General features: G+C 42.9%; 1 protein-coding gene across 2 annotated transcripts in view; it reads right to left on the minus strand.

Annotated features, from left to right (window-relative positions):
• UXS1 (UDP-glucuronate decarboxylase 1) overlaps window positions 1-25,053 on the minus strand; it is a 1,006,428-nt gene that overhangs the window by 654,502 nt on the left and 326,873 nt on the right. For both annotated transcript variants that reach the window (XM_044072750.1, XM_044072749.1), the window contains exon 6: window positions 16,384-16,564. In XM_044072750.1, the coding sequence (XP_043928685.1) occupies window positions 16,384-16,564 (181 nt within the window). The remainder of the gene's footprint in view (window positions 1-16,383; window positions 16,565-25,053) is intronic.

Consider the following 25,053-nt stretch of genomic DNA (forward strand, 5'->3'; position numbering starts at 1 on the left):
GATAGGTCAAGAAAGAGGACAGAGGTAAGCCTATTGTCATTCCTGTTTTGGTTTATGGCAGTAGTAAAGGAAACGAGGGCTGAGGTAGTGCTGTGGTAGGGCCTGAAACCATGTTTGGAGTTGGATAGTAAGTTATTATGTGTAAGGTATTGCATTAGTTGCTTGTGTACACATTTCTCCATTATTTTGGCTATGGGGAAAGAATGGCAATGGGTCTGTAGTTAGATATGTCTGTAGTGTGGGATGACGGGAGATATTTTCCAGAGGGAGGGGATAGCATTTTCAGATAAGGTTCTGTTGATAAGGATAGAAATGGGATATGCAATGGCATCTGCAGCGAGAAGGTCGGCAGTGAGGGTGGTAGGTTTTAGTTTTTTTAAAAGTGTTTTGATAAAACTAGTGGATATTGGATGGAAGCTAAATTTGGGGTGCTTATTGGGTAGATTAGGGATGGGGTTTAAGTTTGAGGGGGTTAGATGATTTGCTAGGGATTGAATTGTTTCAGTGAAAAAGTTGTTAAAGGCGCTAGCTATGGTCTCTGGGGGACTATGGGTGTGGTTAGCCAGGGTTGGGGTGGTGGAATGACCTGGGCAAAGTAGTTGATTAAAGCCTGCCCAGAACTTTTGAGGGTTGTTATGGTGTTTTTGTAGGAGGTTTTGATAGAAGCTTTTTTATCCAGTAAAACAGATTTTTGTGTGTGTCATTCCTGAGTTGACGATATTTTAGATGGTCAAGTGGGGCTTTAGTTGTTCTCCAGGTAGCCTAAACTTTGTTCCTGGTTTTCATTTTAGCTTTGGTACCTTTTGTGAGCCATGGTGCTGTATTTGATCTAGTTTTTATGTTACGTGCTGGAGCATGGGAATCAAGGATACTTAGGAATTTAATGTTGACGTGATCTATTGCCTCCTCTAATGTAAGATTTTTTTAGTTTTGACCAGTCAACTGCTTTTAATTCGTTTTGGAACACAGCAGCATCAAAGTTTTTCCTGTTTCTAACTGTTTTATATTTGGGCTGGTGAGGGTTTCATGCCTTATGTTTTATGCTGTAGGTTAGACAATGGTTGCTGAGGTCATCAGGGAGAGTACCAGCTGTGTATAGTTGGGAATGGTTACTGACTAGGATCCAGTCAGGGATACTTTCCCTGTTGGTCAGTTTGTTTATCTTAGTGGGAGAGGTTACAGTCTGTTTAAACCCAGATAAGTTTATATGGGTGGGGGGGTGGGGGTTGGGGGGGGGGTGGATGAGCAAGGGTTCCAGTCGGTGTTAAAGTTGCCAAGAACTATGGTTTCTTGTGGATAGGTAGTGGATAACTAGTAAATGATATCCTCTAGGGTATTTAGTATTGTTGCCTGGCGGAATGTATGCACTGACAATATTCAAGTGTTTGTTTTGGTTTATCTGTAGCTTGGTTATGAGGAGTTCCGCATTATTAAATTGGGGAGGTTGAATGGTATCTCTATTAATTGTTAGAGTATTTTTATAAAGGACTGCTATCCCACCACATTTCCTAGTAGGACGGTCTAACTGGTGAATACTGTATCCTGGAGGTAAAGTAGTACTGGGTTTTAGCCACATTTCTGTAAGACACCTAATGTCTGGAGAGTGGGTTGCTAGGAGGGTGTGTAGGTTGGGAATGTTATCGGTAATACTTCTAATATTTAGATGAAATGCTAGGAGGGAAGTTGTCAGAGTATACATGGGTAGCTTGATTGTGTGTGTTGTGGTAGGGGAGTGGAGGTAATTGGGTGAGGGTGGACCAGGGTTGGGATGAATGTCCCCATGTGTTATAAGGTTACAGTGACAAAGCTTTAGGAGTTTGTTAATAAGTTTTATATATTCTTTGTCTTTAGGATTTTGTCTTGTGGCTGTACAGGGGTGGTATTTTACTGGAGGTGGTATATTCGGTGTGCTGGAGATAGTAAAGTCTTTAGTGATGTGTGTAGTTGTGGTTATCTGTTTGACCATGTGGGAAGTGAATACCACGGTCAAGTGTTTGCTCGTAGGCAGTGAGATGGTAAAAAAGAAACAGTATAGGCATTAGGGTAATTAGTAATTTTTTGCTTGTTTGCATTTTGTTTGGGGGCAGGCCAAGCTTTGATGGGTGACTGTGCTAACAGGGTGTGGAAGAATAGAAGAGAAGGAAATGGTTTACTGGGGAGGGTTGTTCAATGTTGTGTGAGGTGCTGATTGGTACTTAGCAGAAGGGGAGTGGCAAAGTCTGGTTTAAATGAAGCACTAGGGGGGTGGGTGGAATTTGGGGGCAGGGAGAGGAGCGGAGCAAGCCTGAGTGCAACGAGGGCGAGTGGAGCGGGGCCAACATTAACTCAGAGAGTTCCCTTGGGCTTATGAATGTATGTGGGTTAAGTAAGTAGTGGTTTTTGGCTGCACTTAATTTGTTTAGAATTTTGTACTTTTACAATAATTTTTAGGCTACCTGTAATTGGATCCTAGGGGTAAGCAAGCAAATATAGCCACTATGGAGGGAGTCAAAGTTACTATGGGGACAGCCTAAAGGTGCCTTTAGACCCAGGTCAGCAGTAAACAGTACATAGGGTTTGAAACCCTATTATAATGTATTAACCTTATCAAATTCCAGGTCTGACTTCAGAGGGGATAGTTTCCCAGGGTAGCTTCTTTTCAGGCAGGAGATTTTTTACTGGTGTAGTTTGTGGTGGGTCTACCTTATCAAATTCCACGTCTGACTTCACAGGGGATAGTTTCCCAAGGTAGCTTCCTTTCAGGCACTTCTGTCTTAAGAAGCGTGAAGTTGGCTTTGGAGAAATTTTTTTACGGTGGTTTCCCTAATAGGGGGTGGGGGTGGGAGGTGGATGTCTAGGGTGATTAGCTTGTGGTCGGATCTGACCGAGGAACTGACCTCTGGTGTGGAACACCAGTCGCCCATGTTGGTATTGATCAGGTCTAGGATATTGCTGCCCCTGGTGGGGGTGTGGATAAGTTGATCCAAGGCATTGTAATTTATGAATTCCAGAAAACGTTGAGCACAAGAGTTGGTACATGAGTAGTTTTCCCAGTTAATGGTGGGATAGTTGATATCGCCCATTATTAGGGTGTTAGGTTGTACCCTAATATTTTCCACTGTATCAAGAAATAAGGAGTGGGAATCCTGGGCCATGGTGGGGGATCTGTAGCAAGCTAAAATTTGGATTGCTGTCTTGCTCACAGTTAGTTGCACTTGGATAATCTCGGATGCACTATGCTGAGCAACTAGCCTGGATGTGTGGATATCCTTAATGAATATGGACGCGCTTCCGCCTTTAGTGTTTCGGTCCAGGTTAGGTGGCTGAAACGTGTGATATGAATTATAGCTTGGTAATGCAGGGGTACTCTCTGGAGCCTTGAACCAGGTCTCTGTTACTGCACAGATGTCGATGTTCTCTATTTTAAGGAGTGCCTCGAGTGAGTGCATTTTGAGGTTTAGACTTCTAGCACAGAGTAGCATTACCATCAGATTTTGCTTGCTTGTACCTGTTACGGTGGTGAATTTGTCATTTGAACCTTGCCTAAAAAAGGCACTATAGGGGTGGCAAGAGCCTTAGCCAGTATCCGGAATGCCAAGGGCGACAGGTGCAGGCCATCTTTGGCAAAGCATCGTGGTTTGTCAATCATGTCATCCCAGGCAGACAGATACTGGATCCCCTTAGAATGATACCAGAAGCTTAACCAATATGAGCTAGAAAATCTAAAATGGGAGGAACAGGAGCTGTTCAAGCCCAGAAAGAAAAATATTTCCACTTAATGGAATAAATATTCCTAGTAGAACCCTTGTGAGCTGCAACCGAAATATTTTTGACAGATGAAGAAAGCCCGGGAGTCCCGGGCATCAGGGAAACTGGAGCAGCCAAGCGGTGAGCTTCAGACTGACTAGGTCCAGGTGAGGGACCCCTGAAGGGGGTGTGAGAAGATCTGAAACCAGATCCAGAATTCAGGAAGGGCACACTAGGTGAGACCAAAGAGTGGGGGACCAAACTTGATGAAGCCAGAAGGGGGCAATGAGGATGACTTTGCACTTCAGCAGTCAAGATTTCTGAATAAACTTGGGGATTAGAGGAAGAGGACAATAAGCATAAAGTAAACCAGAGGGCCAAGCATTGACCAGTGCATCTCTGGGGGACTCCCCAGAGGGGGATTAGAGCGAAGAACTCGCTGCACTTTGTGTTGGAAGAAAAAGCTAAGAGATCACAGCAAGGATACCCTATTTTTGAAAGATCATGTCCACTACTGAAGGATGCAGAGACCACTCGTAAGGCATCAGAATGGTTCTGCTGAGCCTATCTGCTAGTATGTTGGACTTCCCCGGAATGTGCATTGTTACCAGAAAGTGAATGGAAGATTTCTCCCACTCCCACAATCTCATGGCCTTGCGGCAAATGGGATGAGATCTGACCTCCCCTGTTTGTTGATATACCAGACTACTGACATGTTGTCCATCTGAATGGCAATAGTCCTAGTAGGAAAAAGATCTGAAGGGCTTGCAACACCAAAAGCACTGCCCTCATCTCCACAACAGTGAAATGCACATTGGTCTCCAAGGGGGACCATGTGCCTTCGACCATCCGTCCCATGCAATGCCCCCCCCACCTGAGAAGGGAGGCATCTGTGGTCACAGGAGAAGGAAGAACAAATGGGCAGCCCACAAGATCCGGGGACTGAAGCCACCACTAAACACAGTCCCGATAAACACAGGATATCAGAATCTGATACGATAAAGGAAGTTCGAGAAGGGACCACTGTACCGCTAAGGTCCGCTGGAGAATCCACATGTGAAAACGTGCGGTTGGTAGAAGAATAATCAAGGCTGCCATGGACTCCAATGCCTGAAGAACTAGACCTGCTGAGGGGAGATGGGATTGCAGAATAGACTTCACATGCTGTTAGAGTGATAATAACCTGTCCGGAGGCTAAAAAATCCCGCCCTGTATCATATCCAGTCAGGTACCTATGAAGTTCAACAACTGAACGGGATTCAACTTCGACTTGGCTAGACTGATTGTAATACCCAGGGAAGGAGCTAGGAGGAGCAGGTAATCTCTGGGCCTGAATCAGTCGATTACTGGAGGGGGCGGAAAGGAGCCAATCGTCCCAGGCAAGGAATACCTGAAACCCCTGCATTCACAGGTGAGCCGCAACTACTGCCATCACTTTGCTAAACACCCAGGGGGCAGTGGTGAGTTCAAAGAGGAGCACTCTGAATTGAAAATGATTGGCTCCCAGCCAGAAGAGAAAGAACCATCTGCAGCGTCTGTTCATTTTCACATGATAGTAAGCATCCTGAAGGTCTTCTGAGCACATCCAGTAGTTCATCTGCAGAAATTGCAGAATGGACTGAAGGGTGACCATCTGAAACTTCATCTTGGCAATGGCCAGGTTCAGGGTCGTAACATCCAGAATGGGTCTTAAGTCCCCCCGTTTTCTTTGGCACCAAAAAGAATCTGGAATAAATGCCTGATCTGGACTGGTCTGGGGGACAGACAGGATGACTCGTTTTTCAAGCAGCCTGGTGATTTCTATGGCTGCCACCTCCCACTGACCGGGTGAGACATCTGGGAGGATTCTCTTCGGGGAAGGTGGATGAAAGAAGGGGATAGAATAACCTCTGGATAAGATCCGAAGCATCCTATCATTTGTGATGGACTCCCAGGCTGTGGGGTACAGGGAGAGACCCCCCCCCCAACTGCCTCCAGAGTAGAGCAGGCGGGCAATTCTTCAGGATTGCTGAAAGAGTCTATCCGAGAATGAATCTCAAGACCCTTGGTTTCTCGGACCCCCCCCCCTCTACCATGTGGGCGGCACCTGTCATTTCTCCCTCTGCCCCTGGGAGAAAACTTACCCTGAGCATCCTAGGAAAAACCCTGAGACTTCCAAAACCACAACTTCTTGCCCCCACTCTGATTCCTGCAGAAGAATTGTTATGGAGTGGAGAAGCGAATCCCGATGGCAGAAAATGTCTTCCTGTCCTCCTCGCTCTGGGTAAGAGTGTCACGAACAGTTTTGCCAAACAGAGTTGACTGTCAAAGGGGGCATTTGTGAATGACACCTTAAAGGGCTCCAAAAAAGCACAAAGCTGGAGCCAGGCATGTCACTTAATGGCAAACCCATTCCGGCCGCCCTAGAGGCACCCTCAGTCACACGAGAAAGTAGCCTCATGGATGTCTTCGAAAAAGCAGTTAGGTGGCCATACAGTAAGAGAAAACCTTTTTCTTCTCTGTCGACATGGACCTCCTTAACTAGATTCCTCTGCAGTCTGGTGATGTGGGCCAAATAATTCAGCGAAGCACCACAAAGGTCGCTGAAGCAAAGTGGTCCATTGCCCTAGACTCCCTGTCCAGAGGATGGACCCAGGAGCTCTCCTGAGCCAGCTGCTTTTTGTTGGCTGCTGTAACCACCATAGCATCGACTGGGGAACCCTTAGACCAATGGGGCCTGTTCGAAGGTGCACTAAGAACCTTGTTCGGGCACTTAGGGATAGGCTCAATCATGTCCGGATCCTTCCACGCCTTACTAGAAATAAGATCCACCAAAGGATCCACAGGGGGGACAACCAAGATGTAGAAGGCCCTATGCCAAACACCTCCAGGTATACAGATTCGTCGGGGTTAGGTTTGAGGGAAGACCACCCACCTCTCTGGCACAATCTCCATGATGTCTCCAAAAGAGGCATCATCAGGGGGTGATCAGGGGAACCCTCCCCTTCATTCCAATCTGTATCTTCTGTAGGATATTCCAGAAGGGAATCTTGCCAGTATGCTTCCAAGGCACCTTCTCGGTGTGGGGGTGGGGTCTCTGGGGAGGACTCGGAAACTTGGGGGAGTTCCTGAAGAGGAACTTTCTGGGGTGGTCTGGCAATAGGTTGTCCCTAAGGGGGCAGGACAGACTACTCCGGTCAGAAACAAAAAGAGCCAGGGTGGAATCCGACGAAGAAAGTGTCAAGGCTCTCAAAGGAGTTGAGAGGACCCTCTCCATTACCTCGAAAGCCAAAGGCGAGTGGACCCCAGAAGAAGCACAGCTAGAGCTGAAACTGTCGGCGTCAGAGCCTCCCAGACTGTCGCCCCCGGTGCTGAAGGGGGAGTCTGAGTAGAGCTTCCCAACTCTGAAGCCCTGAGGGGAAGGGATAGCTCCGACAGCCTTGGAGCCAATACCAAAGCTACGGCTCCGAGAGTCAGCCTGGTCCAAAGACACTGGAGCCAAACCACTCTAGGTAACTGTCAGAGTCGAGGTACCAGGGACCATCGGCGCTGACACCTCAACACAAGGAAACCTAGGACCCAAGCACTCCGAAGTCAAAGATTGGATCACAGAAGGAAATATCGTGAGGAAATCTTGACCGTGTACTCACTGCCCCAGAAGGGGACAGAGCAGGAAAGACCCCACCCTGTATCTGGACCAGAAGAAACTTCATCATCATCCTGTCCACCTCGATTTCCGACAGGACCTGACAGAGGAAAAGAAGTGGGGAGACAGGAGCTGAGAGGAACCCTGGGCCAGTTCGGGCACAGACCTAGCTGGAAGTTTGGCAGAGGAAGACTGGTTAGAAGAACTCTTCCTAGGCCAATCCTGCACCTTATGCCGGGCCCGATCCCCTTCCCCATGCTTCTTGGAGGGAGGGAGTCCCAGAAGTGGGGGAAGAAGTAGAGGCCTCTCCAGAGGGAGCTAACAGGTCCTTTAAGATAAATTAGTTCCTCCTGTCTATAAGCACGCGGGGGTTGAAGCCTGTGCAAATCGAGCAGAAGGAATCAGGCTGGGGAACCCTCAAACACACTACGCACAGAGTGTGGGCATCAGATGGAGGAATCTTGTGCCCATACTCCGTACACTTCTTGAACACAGAGCTTAGGAGCATCAGCGATGGGCAAGAAGCACACACACACACACTCCACACAAGAAAAACAACGTAGGATATAAGGAAACAGAAGAGAGAGATTTTTTTTTTTTTTAACCAAAACTGGCCAATGTGGGAAAGAAGTGTAAGAGAATAGGTAGACACAGAGAAATACTCCCAAAATAACAGAGGAGCTCAGAAGAACGGCGACATGTGCAGTTCGAAAAAAGAGGCAAACAAGACCTGAAGGGAGGAGGGAAAACTTACTTATTAGCTACAAACAACACTGGAGGAGCTCAGAAAAACAGCAACCCATCCTGTTTGAAATGAGCGGCAAACAAATTAGAAGGGAGAAGGGGCAGCAGGGCATTATGGGTAGGGGAGGAGCTCAGATTTTGGCTGAGCCGGATCTGTGTTGGATCAGAGTCCCATAGGTTACAGATCAAATGAACAACTGTAGATTAAACATTTAGCAGAGTACATCCAATCCTCTCTAGAAAGAAATGAAGCAGTAATGTGCTCAGTCTCGTTTTTCCTCTTCCTGGGAAAACCTTCTGAAAATGAACGATTACATTCATGAACAATCCCTTCCATGGGAAAAATGTTCCTCAGAGGAGTATAACAAAGGAATATCTCCTGGTCCCTTCTCTAGTTACAGTAAAGACAGTTCTCCCTTTCCCATCAGAACTACAAGGGACATGCCAGTCTCCCAGTCCTTTGTGGATTCCCAAGAAGCAACACCAAGGGAACCAAGAAAAGAATATTTATTTATTTATTTATTTTACAGTTGTTAACCGGGAGAGTCCGACTGGATACATGTCCATTTTCAGCGGAGGCCCGGGGAGAAAAGCTCCAGGTACATAACAGACATATGAACATTGTTAATGCAAAAAAAGGAAGATAGTTGAGTTCTAAATACAATATAAAGATACATCACATCTTGGGAAAAAAAAAACAACAGCAGCATATAAAAAAAAACATAGGTCAGTTACAAAGGCGAGGTGCCTTGTTAAAAAGCGGTTAAGGATAGTGAGGTAAGAGAAGGGTAAATGATAGTGGTTAATCAGGTTTGGAACACGGATATTGCCAGAGAGTATTGAGATGGGGTTTAAGCTTTTTTTTGAATTGTAGGAGTGAGGGCTCTGAGGTGAGCATGGTCGGTAGGGAGTTCCACATTTTACCTACAAAGTTTGAGAATAGAGAATCCCCAGCAGAATTATTGGCTTTGGTAGTTTGAGCTAAGATCTTATTGGAGGAGCGTAAAGATTGCAGGTTAATATAGGGGTGAATGATGTTTTTCAGAGCTGGTGTTTTCTCTGGGTGATACAGTATCTGGTGAGCCGTTTTGAGTTGGTTGAAATTGAGTTGGCTGGAAAACTCTAACCACCCTAGTTGCTTCAAGTTAGTGCAGTGGTGCGTTCTAAAGGTGGAATTTGTGGCAAATCTAGCTATGTGATTGTAACAATAAGCAAGTTTGTTAAGGGTTGTCTTGTTTAGGTTTGTAAAAAGGGGGGAGGCATAGAAAAGAGTTGATAGTAGGTGTGTGCTGGCAATTGTAATTTTAGCGTGAGGAGTGAGAAAGTGTTTTACTTTATAGAGAGAGCCAAGCTTTTTATTGACTGTTTTGATGGTAAGATTGAAATGGGTGTCAAATTTAAGGGAGTTATCAATGGTAACACCTAATAGCTTTGTGTGAGCTTCTGGTGATATAGTGATTCCATTGGAGGATGTAATAGAGAAGGTGGGGGGAAGAGTCTTGTTAGTGGGTGAGAAAGTAAGTAGTTTTGTTTTGTTGGGGTTGAGAACTAGTTGTCGACTTGAGAACCATTTTTCTATTAGGTTGAAGGTGTCTTGGGTTGAAGCAGTGAGGTCTGCCAGGTTGGAGGCAGTGCTGATGATAGTCGAATCATCTGCATATTGAATGCATGTGGCATGGGGGTGATTGTGGGCAGGTCATTAACAAAGATGGTGAAGAGAAGAGGGCCAAGAATAGATCCTTGGGGAACTCCAAGTGTAACAGGTAGGCATGTAGATAATTTGTCCTGCCATAGAACAGCCTGTTGCCTATTGGACAGGTAGGATTGGAACCATTTCAGCGTGGAATTGCTGAGTGATAGTTTTAATGTATGGAGGAGTTGAATGTGGTTCACCATATCAAAGGCCTTGGAGAGGTCTAAGAAAAGAGCAGATGATAGTTTATTATTGTTTCTGAAGTTATTGATGGTATTAGAAAAGGATAGTAGGGCTGATGTGGTACTGTGATTTGGCCTGAAGCCATGTTGGGAGTTGGCTAGAATTTTATTTTTGGTGAGGTGTTCCATCAGTTGTTTGTGGACACACTTTTCCATAATTTTGGCCAGGGGTGAGAGTATAGCTATAGGTCTGTAGTTGGTTAGCTCTAGTGAGCTACCACCTTTATGGAGAGGAATAATGTGGGACATTTTCCATATGGAGGGATGAAGGCTTCTGACAAGGCACGGTTTATGATTATGGAGACGGGATAGGAAATGGCCTCAGCTGCTTTTTGCAGAAACTCAGCTGGGAGAAGGTCAGCTGCTAGCTTAGTGGGTTTTAGTTTTTAAGAAGAGATGTTATAAAGGATATGGGTACTGGATCAAGGTAAATAGATGATCTGATGTAGTTGTAGTATTCTGCTGGCATGGGTAGTGGAGTGGGCTGGTTGTTTGTTTGAATTGTGTGGCCAGGGATTGTATAGTTTCTGTGAAGAAACTATTGAATGTGTTAGCAATGTTTACAGGGCACTGTTGTTTGCAAGTTGTTGGAGTGGGGGTGGTTGCCTGGCCTGGGTGCAGGAGCTTGTTTAAGCCTGCCCAGAATTTTGTGGATTATTAAGGTGTTTGTGTTGGAGGTGGAGGAAGAAGTTTTTTATCATTTAAGATCATTCTTTTAGTTTCATTTCTAAGTTGCGGAAGGTTTGGTGGGAGTGTGGGTCTTTAGAGGTATGCCATGTGACCCACATCTTGTTTCTAGATAGGATTTTGTTTCCTTAGAGAGCCATGGTGCGGTTTTGGTTTTAGTTCTAATGGACCGTATTGGAGCATGGGAATCTAGAATCTTGAGGAAGGTGGTGTTGAAGTAGATAACTGCCTCTTCAAGAGGAAGAGACTTGAGTATTGTCCAGTTGTGGGCTTTAAGTTCAGTTTGAAAAATGGAGGCGTTGAATTTATTATTGTTCCTGATTTTTTTTATGGTTGTAAAAAGGGGGGTGATTTTCTTGAATTTGATAACATAGGTGAGTAAGTGATCACTCATGTCCTCTGGGTGAGTACCTGCTGAGTACTGGTCAGGATCTTTATTAGTAAGGATCCAGTCCAGGATGCTGTCTTTGTTTTGGGGTTTACCTAGTCTGGTAGGAGTGGATATGAGCTGAGAAAAAACATGTAGATTTATGCTGCTAGATGGGGAGCTAGATGATAAGGAATTCCAATTGATGTTGAAGTCACCTAACACTATGGATTCCTGGGGGTGAGTTTGAGTTAACCAGTGGAGAAAGGCCTCTGAGGTTTTGTTATTATTGTTGCCTGGGGGGATGTAAATACATGCTATATTTATGCTTTTATGTTTGTTTGGTTGAAGTTTTACAAGTAGAATTTCGGCATTGTTTGTTAGGAGGGGTTGTGGAGAGGCAAGGGAGATTTGTAATGTATTTTTGTAGAGTATGGCTACACCGCCACCTTTACGAGTTATTCGGTCTGCTCTTAGTATATCATACCCTGGTGGGATTATCTGTGTGTCTTTCGTACTTGGTTTAAGCCAGGTTTCTGTGAGACATAGTAGGTCTGGGGAACAAGTAGCTAAAATGGCATGTAGGTTGTGAATCTTATTGTTTACACTTCTGATGTTTAGATGACAGGTCAGAAGAGAGTTAAAGGGTCTAGAGTTTGGATTGAGAAGTGGAGGGGAGGATAGGGTGGAATTACAATTGAGTGGAGGGGAAGGGCCAGGGTTGGGGTGGATATCACCATCTGTGGATAGTCTGTGATTCAGAGTGGTAATGAATTTGAGGGCTTTGAGTAGAAGTTTGTAGTAATGTTTATCATTTGGCCTAATATTGGTAGGTTTGATAATTACATAGCGTTCGAGTTCTAACAAGGTGGGTGAGTAGGGAGTTGAGTCATGGCCTCTGTTGTTAATTATGGGGGAATGGTTGGTTTGGTAGCCTGGGTGGTGGAAGCCTATGTAAGACCAGGTTTCATATAGGGTAGCTAGGTAAGGGACAAGTAGGAGGGGAAAAAGAGTTAGTATGATAAGCTTCCTGGGTGGTGTCATATTCCGTTTGATCTTAGAGGGCGGTAGTGAGGTACAGGAAGTTAGTGGACAGTAGGGGGAGTGGTTTGAGGTTATAAAAGTACGAGTACTGGGGCGAGGTGGGAATAGGGGCAGGGCGGGAGGCGAGCGAGCACCCAGCAGTGCTATGAGAGCGGGGTTTACACTAAGCCACTAGAGCCCAGGTTTCAAGATGTAACACCTGAATAATTAACTTTCAGGTGAGTAATCTCATCTAAACAAACACCAGGTTCAATGCCTATGCTTTGGGAGCTTGTTTTTACAATTTTATAGCAGTTTGCCTTAGTTTTAGAGTGTGTTCTGTAGTTTAAGTGGAGTATATGCAAACAAGCTTGGATCTTTTGTTTGGGTAAGCCTAGGGAGATTTGTGCTAGTGCTGAGGACCCTTAAATAATACTTTACTTTAAAGTCTATACTAAAATGACCAGATAATGACCTGTTTGTTTTTACAGGTTGTGGGCAAAAGTAGAGTAGTCGCTCGAAAAGGGCGAAGTTCTTTTCTGCCTTACGCTATGCAGGGGAAGACCTGGGAGGGATAGAGAGAGAGATTGATTTCAGAGGCAGTCAGAAGCAGCTGTGTAGCTTAAACAACATTAGACTACCCGAGGAAACCCCTAAACTATGTTAGTAAAATCTTCACATATCTTTACATATAGCATAAATCATTATAACACATTAGCATTTTACTGCAACAGTGCCTTATGACTGAGAGTCAAAGAATGTTGAATGTTGAATATCCTGCTTCTCAAAAAATATACAGAAGGCTCTCAATTTTCACTCTAATGAACAGCTCTGCAAAGAGCTTGTCATACTAAAGTCTGGTTACCAAACACATTTAGCTATAGAGACACAACTTAGCTTTAAAGAAACAAGTAGCTACAATATTCATGCCATTCAATACTGCATTATGTAGCTATGCAGCAAAAAAGAGTTACATCAGTTACTATTAAATCACACAATTCAACTTAAATACATTTAACAGTCTATTAGGAACAATGAATAACAGCTTAATACATACCTCAGGAGGTAGAGGCCGGTAACAAGGTCCTACAGCACTTGGAATTTGAAATTAAAGGCACCAGACAAGGGTTATTTCAAACCTTTGTAACAGGGATAGAATGGGGGTGGGGGTTTACACTAAGCCACTAGAGCCCAGGTTTCAAGATGTAACTCCTGAATAATTAACTTTCAGGTGAGTAATCTCATCTAAACAAACACCAGGTTCAATGCCTATGCTTTGGGAGCTTGTTTTTACAATTTTATAGCAGTTTGCCTTAGTTTTAGTGTGTGTTCTGTAGTTTAAGTGGAGTATATGCAAACAAGCTTGGATCTTTTGTTTGGGTAAGCCTAGGGAGATTTGTGCTAGTGCTGAGGACTCTTAAATAATACTTTACTTTAAAGTCTATACTAAAATGACCAGATAATGACCTGTTTTGTTTTTACAGGTTGTGGGCAAAAGTAGAGTAGTCGCTCGAAAAGGGCGAAGTTCTTTTCTGCCTTACGCTGTGCAGGGGAAGACCTGTTTTGTTTTTACAGGTTGTGGGCAAAAGTAGAGTAGTCGCTCGAAAAAATATGAATTTTCCAATGAGCACCTCATGGGGCACAATGGAGTACCCAACCAACATAGGCACACAAGCTGAACTTAAAACCAAAGCCTCTCTATAAGCATTTTTTCTTGCAGACTGGGGGAGGGATCTAATGATATGCTAGGGCCCAGATTCATGATGAAGCCAGACAGGAAGACTGAAAATGACAGCAGGAGGAGGAACACACCCAATTTCAGTACAAGCAGCATAAACAGCATACACCCCTACAAAATTACCAGCAATACAAGAAATCTTTTATTGGTAATAAAAAAAAATATTTGATAGAAAAATACAGAAAATCTACTTTCTGGAAAGATATTTTGTGGCAAGCCTTAAAGCAAAATTTATCATCCTTGAGAGTACAGAGTACACCTTTAGAAAAGAGCAGCCACGAAAAGTTGTTCAGAAAGAAGAAAGCCTTGGTACAAGAAACTACTGCACTTGAGCTAAAAAAAAATCCTACACTTGCTGAATGTGTGTGTGCGTGTGTGTGTGTGTTTGTTTTTTAAAGAAATGCAAGGTTACCCCCAATGGGGAGTTTATCTGCTCATCTAGGAAAGCATAACAGATGGACAGCCTCTGAAGTGCTATAACATGGTTCATACTTCAGCAGCAAGAAAGTAAGTCTAGCAGATTAGCTCCTCTTTACAGCCTACATTTGTTACACAGGCAGCAGCTATGGCATGTGCAAGACGCCCTAAAGTTTTTGGAGGTGGCCCAATGGTGGAGGGGTGATCCCTTGGCACTACTACTTCTTCTTCTGGAAGGGCATGTTCCCAGTTTGTCATTTGTCTTTCGCCTGTGTCTTATAAAATGATCCTTGTTTACTGGGAAACTTCCACTGTATCTGGGGAGGAGGGGGTGTTACAACCAACTTGCAGTGGCTACAATTCCCCCATTTTGCTCAAGTTTTCTGAACACCTCATACTTATGAGGTCCACAGAGGAGGCGTTTAACCAATGGGCTATTCAACAACTGTCTCTTGACATTATCTGCAAGGTGCTGTGTTTGCTAACTAAGCAGAGATCACAGGGCAAATGTTCTACAGAAACATTTGCAGCTTTAGAAGTACATTTGGAAATATATTTTCTCAGCAGGTCAGTAGTCCAAACCTGCTTCATCAATAATGCCCTTCTATCCTTCTTCCCAAAGTTACAGCTGTCAAAAATCTGTTTCAAAACATGCTCTTGGAACTTTAGGACATGTGTTTAATAACTGAGGGCCCTAAATATTAATGCTGAAATGTATACCTTCATTCAATATATGTCAACAACACTGCTTTACTTTTCATACTGGAGGCACTGCTATAGTTTTGGGGGTCTCAACATAAGAATATTTTCTGTGCAGAGATCTCATAAATTTGCCATTTAACATGGTCTTCATCAGAGCATAGGTGTCAAAGGTGAGCTCTTCAGTGGAAGGGATCTGGAGCTAGTAACTCTTCACTGTTAAAGTTATATCCTACTGGAGATGGCATTTGTGATCCTTCATCAACATAATCATCTTGAGAAGGGTAATAGTAAGACCTGCCCTTCACTAAGACAGGAGAAGAATCACAATTTTTTTTGTAGAAGGCCATTTGCCAGAAGTGGAAGACAAGACCTATTCTGATCAGACCACCCCCTCCTTGACAAGGTATAGAAACCACTGCTCCATTGAAACCTCTCTTGGGAGGGAACTGAGGAAAGGGACACACACAATTCCCAAATGGTCTTCTGTTTAAATATGGCTGTTTGCCTATTTGTGTCTTAGGTTGCTGGGCAGAGGATTCTCTCATATTTAAAGAATGGCTGCCATTGTCAGCAATAAGCAGCGGTAAGTCACTTAAACCTTCCTTAACAAACGCATCTTTTTAGGAATGGAAAATCCTTATCAACTTCTGAAGAGCCAAAAGGACCAGTAGCATTTTCAGATATATGTGACTGGGCAGATGCTGGGTCAGGGGGTTGCTAAAGTACATCCATGGTAAAGTTATTCGGGCACCATCAGACCAAGAATGATGGCAGAATTCACGGATTTCTCAGGCTTCTGAGTGGCTTACACAGTGATCTGTCTCAGTGTCTACTACTGGAAGACATGGACAACTTGTTAATAACCGCTGCTGCATTCTTTTTATTCAGATGTGCTACAACTAACTCCAGTCTTGCTTTACACAATGTCATAATCAAAATAACAGTAGATGCACTTATTGTCAGTCTTTAAAAATACGTCTCCTATAGGCACATTTACTTTTGAGCAGTATCCCCAAACTTCTGCCTGAAAAAGCCAACAACAAAGAAGAGGAAATAAGATAATGTGCTCTAAACCTCTATGCCATGCACACCAGTAAATAAAAAATAAGGAAAATTATAACTAAGTTCTCCTAGGGCAAACCTACCTGGCTGCTCTTTTCACTCATGGTCTAGCCCAATGAACTGATTGAATGACTAATGCAATTCACATAGCAAGAAAGAACAGAAGATGCCTGACCACATCCAGCTTTACACCAGGATGTGGCGATATCCAAAGTGTAGGTAATGTTAGGTCTCCATAATTGGATGGGGCTGGCTCTGAATCTCTGACCAGACCATCCAACTCAGTTTGCAAACAGCTCAGCACTTTTGTTGGCAAGGGGTCATATGTATTATAATAAAGCACATTTGATCCTTTACCTTCAATGTACAAGGGTTCCACAACATCATGGTTGATGAGCTCAAAGTTTTCATGCCCAATCCAATGTTCCACATTCCTTTTTCTGCCTGTAAAAAAGTTGTCTACCACTGTGACTTCATGGCCATCCATCATCAATTTATCGGCAAGGTGGGACCCAACAAATCCTGCACCTCCAGTTACCTGCAATAGGAATTACAGCAGTAACTTAGTATGTTCAGAATGAAGGCAAACATTAAATCTACCAGTACAGTACTATGCTATCAGTTTTGCAGCAGTTTTACTTCCCTGTGTTTTTGAATAAGGCCTTGTCTAGTACTAGTTAAAGAACTTCTCAATCCACAACGGATATGGCCATTTCTACATATCACGGCTGAGTTTACCATTCTAAGGAATTCTTGGTCAGTAACTTCACTTGCAGATATAACCAAAGAACTTTACCAGCCTTAATATTCCTATTTCACAAAACTGAACCATCAACTCCATAACACTCTTGTAAAATACATTTGCGTATTTTCATCACAACAGTACATGATCTAACACCAGGATCATTTCTGTAATTTTCATAATACATTTAAGGAAAACAGTGACAGGCAAATGTCAGTATCCGCGGCTTAATCTTTTTCAGCAATGTACATGCCTAGGGAGCGCGAGTGGCACCAGTCTCATAAAAAGGTCATTACGGAGGGGCTGGTTACAAAACAGTGCATCATGTTCTACCCTGTTATTTTCTGTTGCCAAAGAAGGGACAAAGACAGTGTACCAACAAATACATGAAGTCTGAAGCATGCCTCAGTGTCTTATCCAACATATAGAAAACACATTAAAAAAAAAAAACAGTGCAAATAAGTAGTATTTTTTTCCAACTCACACATAGGACAACAAGAAACACACAATGAAATACTGGATTAAACTGCAACACAATGCATTAGTAAATCAGTGCATTTATAAATGATGTATATATATATATATATATATATATATATATATATATATATATATATATATACACAACGGCCTTGCAAACTCCTAGCATGCAGAATCAGGTTCTTGGGTGAGCTAGCAGGCTCCTTGCTGCAAAACAGACTATTTGTATAACTACTGCTACTTCACCACACATTCTACTTAAAGCGCACTGCTGCAAGAGAAGTATCAAGAAATGCACTCTCACCTCTCAGTTATAGGTAGATGATCTTCACACACACTGCAATTCCAATTAAGTAATTCATACTTGACTTCTAGACTGGACAGCCAATTTTAAATGTTTAGAAAATGTACAGATGGCTGTCCCAAAAATGCCTCAATAATACAGTTATTTTTGGGGGGATAAAAAAAGTTGCATTGTTTGCTGATGACCTGTTGGACTGATACCTTATTCTCCCAAAAATCAAAATCTTGATACATTTATCGACATAGAGATAACACAGCTAAGATGGGGACCGTTTACTGACTAAAACCCTGTTATACTTTTAACAAAAAGGAACAAACAGCTGATAAGACAGCCTTTGCAGCTTAATATTTTCAATGTAATGCCAGAATTGTTTGCGGACATCCTTTGTTTTTGTTTGAAGAAAAAAAATGATGACTCTCACCTAAATTGATCTACAGAGTTCAGGGACCCCAGTAGCAATAAAAGATAAACGGATCTGATCTCAAGAGCCACTACATCTTTTAAAAGAAAAAAAATATTATAGAACTAGGCTTACAGTTCAGAAATGCTTTTGGCAGAAATAACTATCAAGAAAAGCGTTTAAGAAAAATGTATGCAGTTTACTTCAGTCACGGTTCAGCAATGTTAACTTCTCAATAACAAAATTGAACTCCTGTGTAGGACACGCACAATGAAGTGAAGGCCTGAAATGAAAAAACTCCCATCAAAAAAGGTTTTAAAATAATGCAAAGTGCTACTGGAAGATACAGATGCCAACAGGAGAAAAAAGGCAGACAAATGAACAATCATAGAGAAATAGGCCAAAGCATCGCTATACATGGAAGAAGGAAGCTGCAAGATCTGTGGTACTAACCCGATTAATGGAGTTTCACTGTCTTTATAACAAGTTGGCATGATTTTCCAAAAATGAAAAATCAACACCCACAGTTAATGATACCAGTCATAACCAACACAACAGCCTTCCATACAAACTGTAATTAGACTGTGACGTCCGTACTGGGGGCTGGGTAACTAAACAGCCCTACAAGCTGCAGACCAGGCTCAGCGCCAGACATTTTGACTACAAGCACAAACTCATAGTATGTGAAAGGAATGCGTCTCAGACTGATGACACTGCCAGCAATACTGTGACCATTAATCAACAAGAATCAACTCAGAGCAAACTATGCAATCCACTCAGATCAGGTTAGGTTCTTGAAGGGTAGTAGGGGCTAGGACCACTATATGGAAAATTTGTCCATCAATGTCAGCTGGAATTATCTATGGCAAGCACTCCAGTTAACCTTCAATCTCCAAAATGCAGAATACTACCTCTGAAAACGTGGACCAGTCTACAGCAGCTTACAAACAACTCTGGAGTAAAAGGAGTAAAGCACCAGTTTTATTTTACTTTGTTTTCTTCTGCTTTAACTGGGCTGTGTGTTTAAACAGTAACAGCTGACAGGATCAGCTACAAAGAGACCTCCGTGCGAGCAGCAGTGAGCAAGAATGGTCATGCATCACACACACTGCCAAGACACAGCTCGCAACACTGGTGACAGGTGCAGGAGGTGAGGAGGGGGCTGTTAAAAGAGGAATAAAATAAGAACAGATTCTGAAGAGCTTGTGATACCACTGCAGGTTCAGCTAACTTGTTGGTGTTTTTATTTTTTTTTAACTCACTTTACATATTTTTACTAAATTATAAGTTCACATGAATATACTGATAAATTTGCAGCTACATTGTCTACTTGAGGAAAAAACAGTTGCACAGTATTATCATTGTAAAATGTACAGTATGACAGACCAGAATTTAGTGGATAGTGACAGTAACACAAGCATTAAATGCAGCAATTTGGTAGATCTGGAATCTGAAATAGCAGGCCTCAGAAGAAAACTAAGGATGTGAAAATTATGTAAAAACTGTAGGAGTCGGTATTTACGCCCTTAAAGACATTACAACTGGAGTGAACACTGATGAAGTTAAACAAATTTGTTTCACTATAGATAGATCAAGGGCAAAAAACAGGAAGCAGTTTGAATGAAACGGAATATTATGATAAATAATAATATAATATATTGTGACACACGGGTACAAACCAAAGAAACTGAATTTTCCAAACTCCAAAGGTGAAAAGACCCATGTCATTTTTAATTTAGTCAGTAAAGGTTATGGTAATCTAGGTGACTTGGGAAAAAGTTGTAGAATAAAAGGAAACAATGAAAAAAAGGTCTAAAAGAGATAGTGATAGCAAGGAGCATAGTTCAGGAGCATAGTTCAGCAGAACTTCCCCATAAAACAAGAATTAAGAGAAGAGCTGTTGGGGGCTACTTTAGAATTAGATATAAATAAAAATTATTCAGAAAGGATCTGCTCTCCTGGAGTACTATTAATATAAAATTCTATGATTAAATTATGCACTAGACCCCTGAGCAATATGGATAAAAAAATGCCTCAATTTTCAGTTCAGGAAGTAGAAAATTGGCGGATATTTATTCAGGTTTAATGAAGTTATTAGGTAGGATTAGTTTTGATTTGGTTATTATACAGGCTGGTGTTAATGATTTGGCAGAGACACCTTTTTGCACAAGTACAGAAAGGTACAGAATATTTAATATATGATTAGGTATTTTTTGTGTTTTGAAAAATATCCGTTTAATTAGGACATAGGAAGACTTATGTGGACAGGAAAATTAGAACATAGGACGACTTCTGCATAAAGACTAGTTCCATTTGTATTACTGTGGGGTAAAATACTAATTCAGAAAATCTGTGAAATTGTTGACCTTTTTTTTAGATTTTTACCCCAAATGCGACATCAAGAAAGATCACAGATTATTACATGCATCAATAAAGACCTGTTACACAAATGCTAGGAGTCTTAACAAGAAGATAAAGGAGTTGTAACTGATGACAGGAAATATGTGATTGTGATCTCAGGGTCATGGAATTGTGAAGGAGTTTGCCTACATGGTCATCAAATGTTTGAATGTTTGAGAGGTAGTAGAATGGGAGGTGAGCATTTGTATCCAGCATGTTAATTACTAGAGCACTGGAAGTTAACCACAGTAAGGAAAGTACAGTTGTTTACCTACCATAAATATAGATGTTAGAGTGTATTCACTGTTGCAGTCATTACTTTCGGGTTATCCTGCTGGCAGGCTACCCCTCAGGCGGCCAGAATTCCAAAGTCTAGGTCTGGCGTCGATTGCTGTCGCCTCTTCCCTGACGTCAGTGCGTCAGGGGTATAAAAGATGCAGCTGACGCCATTTTCTTCAGTTTTTCTTTCTCCAGATGTCAGGTGCCCTCAAACTGGTAGGCTGAAAAATAAGCCAATAAAAATGCATGCACAAAAGTAACATTTCCTTCATCTACAAGCAAATACACCAAATAGGTTGTATAGGATACAGAAGTGCAGAAAAGTCCCAGCAAAGGAAAGGGGGGTGGAGGGTGGGTAACCTGGACTGCAACAGTAAATATACTCAAACATCTACATTTATGGTAGGTACACAACTGTACTATGTTCATAGTGTTTCACTGTTGCAGTCATTACTCTTGGGTTGAATCTCAAAGCTGAGGATGGGTGGCTGGGCTAAATAGGATTAGGAGAGGCTATGAGGCCCTGCAGAACTACAGTGGCAAAGCCTGCTCTGGACTTAGAGTAAAGAGGTAAGTGGTAGTGCTTTGTGAAGGTGTGCACTGAACTCCAAGTTGCAGCCTCTAAGATATCTTTGGTTGGTACTCCTCTGAGGAAGGCTGCTGAAGTGGCTGCTGCTCTGGTGGAATGAGGCCTAATGTCCTTAGGCACTGATTTGCCATGTTGAAAATAGCAGAAACGGATGCAATGGCCTATCCATTTAGAAATAGTCTGTTTTGAGATAGCCTTTCCTTGTGATCCTGCAGCATATGACACTAAAAGTTGCTCAGTCTTTCTGAAAGCTTTAGTTCTGTCCAAGTAGAAGTGTAACTGCCTGTGTATGTCCAGAGAATGCAGAATTTTCTCAACCTTGTTCTGTGGATTTGGATAAAAGGTAGGCAAGTGAATGGTTTGGTTGAGGGCCACACTGGACACCACCTTAGGCATAAATGTAGGGTTTGCCCTCAGAGAAACCCTGTCTGGATGAAAAATGATGAAAGGTTCCACAGCCATGAGTGCTTGCAACTCCGAGACTCACCTTGCAGAGGTTATTGCTAGGAGCAGATCTGTTTTCCAGGATAAGAATTTTATATCTGCTGTTGATGCTGGCTCGAAAGGAGGCAGTGAGAGTTTTCCCAAAACATAATTGAGGTCCCAGGCCGGAACTGGTGCTCTCCTTGGAGGCCTAATGTTTTTGGCCCCTCTGAGGTACTGCCTTATTAAAGGATGAGAAAAGATAGGTGGTTCTGTATTGTAATGGGCTGAAATGGCAGAGGCATGAATCTTAATTGATGAGAAAGAAAGGCCTTTGGTCAGCATCTCAGTTAGGTATTGTAAAATCTGAGGGATATTTGGTACACACGTGTCAATGCCTTGTTCTTGGTTCCAAGCACAGAATCTCTTCCATTTCTCTGCATAATATCTTCTGGTACTGGGCCTCCTGGCCTCCAAGATAACATCCATAACAGCTTTTGAAAGAGGAGTGTTCTGAATGGCTACATTATCCGCCATGCTGCCAGATTTAAGGTCCTGAGTTGGCTGTGCAGGATCTGATTGTTTTGTTGGGTCAGCAAGTGAGAAGTTTGAGGCAATATCCATGTTGGACCTTGAGACAAGCTCTTTAGGATTGGGTACCAGTGCTGGCGTGGCCAGTCTGGTGCAATCAGTATCATTTTTGGCTTATCTTGTCTGACCTTTAGGAGTACCCTGGGAAGGAGAGGCAGTGGGAGAAAAGCATATACTGTTAGATTTTTCCAGCTGAAAGATAGGGCATCCACTTTCCATGCTTGCTTGTGATAAATCCTTGTGCAAAGTCTCTGCAATTGGCAGTTGTGAGGGGAGGCAAATAGATCTATGTTTGGGCATCCCCATTTCCTTATTATCATGCTGAAGACTTGTGGATCCAGTTTCCATTCGTGGGGATCCATGAGGTTTCCTGCTTAGTTCGTCTGCCAGAGTATTTGTTTTTCCTGGCAGGAATTGTGCTTGTAGATGAACTTGAAAAGCCAATGCTGTGTCCCATAAGGTCATTGCTTGTCGGCAGAGGGGGTAGGAATGTGTACCTCCCTGCTTATGTACCACATGACCGTAGTGTTGTCTGGCTATCAGTAACTGTCCTGGATGAAGCAGGTCCTTGAAAGCTGTCAGGGCATTTTGAACAGCTAGCATGTCTTTTTGATTGATGTGAAGATGCATCTGGTTTGCACGCCATGTGCCCTGAATACATTTTCCTGCCATATGGGTTCCCCAGGCATAATCTGATGCATCCGTTGTCAGTGTCTGTCTGGATGTGGGTAAACTGAATGGCAGACCCTTGTTGTGGTGACAGGCTTCTGCCCACCATCGAAACTCCTGTTGCAGGCAGGGAAAGAGTGCAATTACTGTCTCCAGGCTGTGGCAATGTTGAGTCCAAACACTTTTTAGATACCATTGTAGCTTCCTCATATGCAGACTGGCATATGGAATTAGTAGAATGCAGGATGCCATGAAACCCAAGGCCTGCAGGATATTCCTTGCAGATAAGTGGGTTTTTGTTGCCAATTTCTTGAAGTAAGTTGTCAGTTGCTTTTGTTTGTCTGGCGTGAGATAAGTCATCTGGGCAGTTGTATTTAAGCTTGCACCCAGGAATATTACCTCGAGAGGGCACTAGTTTTGATTTATTTTCATTTACTGTGTACCCTAGGCCAATTAGTAATCTTTTTACAAACGTCAAATGCTTCAGAAGAATGTCTTTGTTCTCTGCTTGAATTAGGCAGTTGTCCAAGTAGGGATATATATTTGAATTCCCTTTTGTCTGCAAAACGCAATTACTGGTGCCAGGCATTTTGTGAAGACCCTGGGCGCAGTAGATAAGCCAAACGGCAGTGCAGAGTATTGGTAATGCATTGAGCCAGCTATGAATCTGAGGTATCTACTGCAAGACGGTCTGATTGGGACATGCAGGTATGCCTCTTTTAGGTCCAAAGTTACGAGCCAAGACTTTTTGCCCAGCATGGGCAGTAGCTGCTGTACAGTCAACATCTTGAATTTTGGAACTTCCAGAAACGTGTTTAGTATAGACAGGTCCAGTATTGGTCTCCAGATTTTGTCCTTTCTGGGAACTAGGAAAAGTCTGGAGTAAATCCTTGCCCCTGCTCTTTTTGTGGTACTTGCTGAATGGCCCTCATGTCCATGAGGGCAGTAATTTGTTTTTGTGCCTCTGCCCATTGATTGTGCGGCAGGTCTGGTATACCTTTTGACCTTGGTAGAGTGTGAAAATGGAACCTGTAGCCCTGGGACACTATGTTCAGGACCCATTTGTCTTGGGTAACCATTCGCCAATTTGATGAAAAAAGTGCTAGTTTTCCCCTAAAGGGGATGCCAAAAGAAAAGTGCTTGGATCTGGTAGAGGAAAAGTCATTGTGACTGTTTCCTGTAAGGTTGTGATTTGTCTTCTCCGCTTTTGGAGGTAGGAGCACCCCATTGTTTAGGCCTGTATGAGCCTTGGGGCTGAAATCTGCCTCTGGGACACCTGTATCTGCCTCTTTGTGGTCTGTCTGACACTGGAAAGGACCAATTTTTAGAAGGCCAATTCCTGCTAAACCTGGGTGGCTGTACCTGTAAGAAATCCTTGACTGTCTGCATGAATTTTGCTTTATCCTCCATTTTTTTCAACACCTCTTCTGCTTTAGTACCAAACAAAGTATCATGCTGTAATGGTGCATTTAATAATTTTGCTTTAACATGATCAGGCAGATTCTGTTCCTTTAACCAAGCATGCCTTCTAATAACAGAACCTGTAACAGCGGCCCTGCAAGAGGCCTCCAGTGAATCATAACCACATTGCAAAGTATGCTTTCCCACTTGTTCAGCTGCATGCAATAACTCCTGCAATTCCTTGTTCTCTGAACATTCAGTATTTGTCAACAATTTCTGTTTAAGCAGTGACATTAAATATTGCTGATATTTAAGCATATGCAACGGACAATTTAAAGCCCTTACAGCCAGGGTAGCAGAAGTATAGACTTTTTCCCCCATCTGTCTAGAGCCCTAGAATCCCTATCAGAAAGGACAGGGTTTTTTGCAGTGGAAGCTTTAACCCCTTTGGGACCCAGAGATATAGTTTCTGGGTCAGCTGTGGGGTTTTTATATAGGAATTTATGAGAATCCGGAACCCTGTAGTATCTGTCTGGCTTAGCAGGTGCAGGGGTTAAAGAGTCAGGGGACAGGCCGGACTCTGAAAATACATCATCTACAATGTCTAGAACAGGTGGAATAGCAAGGGGTCTGTGCTGAGGAAGTAGCAGAAAGTCTCTGAGCCTTTTCTTAGATTCAGAATATTCTTGGCACTCCCAGTGGAAATGCTCCCTCATGGTATGCAGGGTTTCCCCAAAAGAATAATCCTC

This window comes from Protopterus annectens, chromosome 5.part0 (genome assembly GCF_019279795.1).
Source record: "Protopterus annectens isolate FY-2018-M chromosome 5.part0, PAN1.0, whole genome shotgun sequence".
NCBI lineage: Eukaryota > Metazoa > Chordata > Ceratodontiformes > Protopteridae > Protopterus > Protopterus annectens.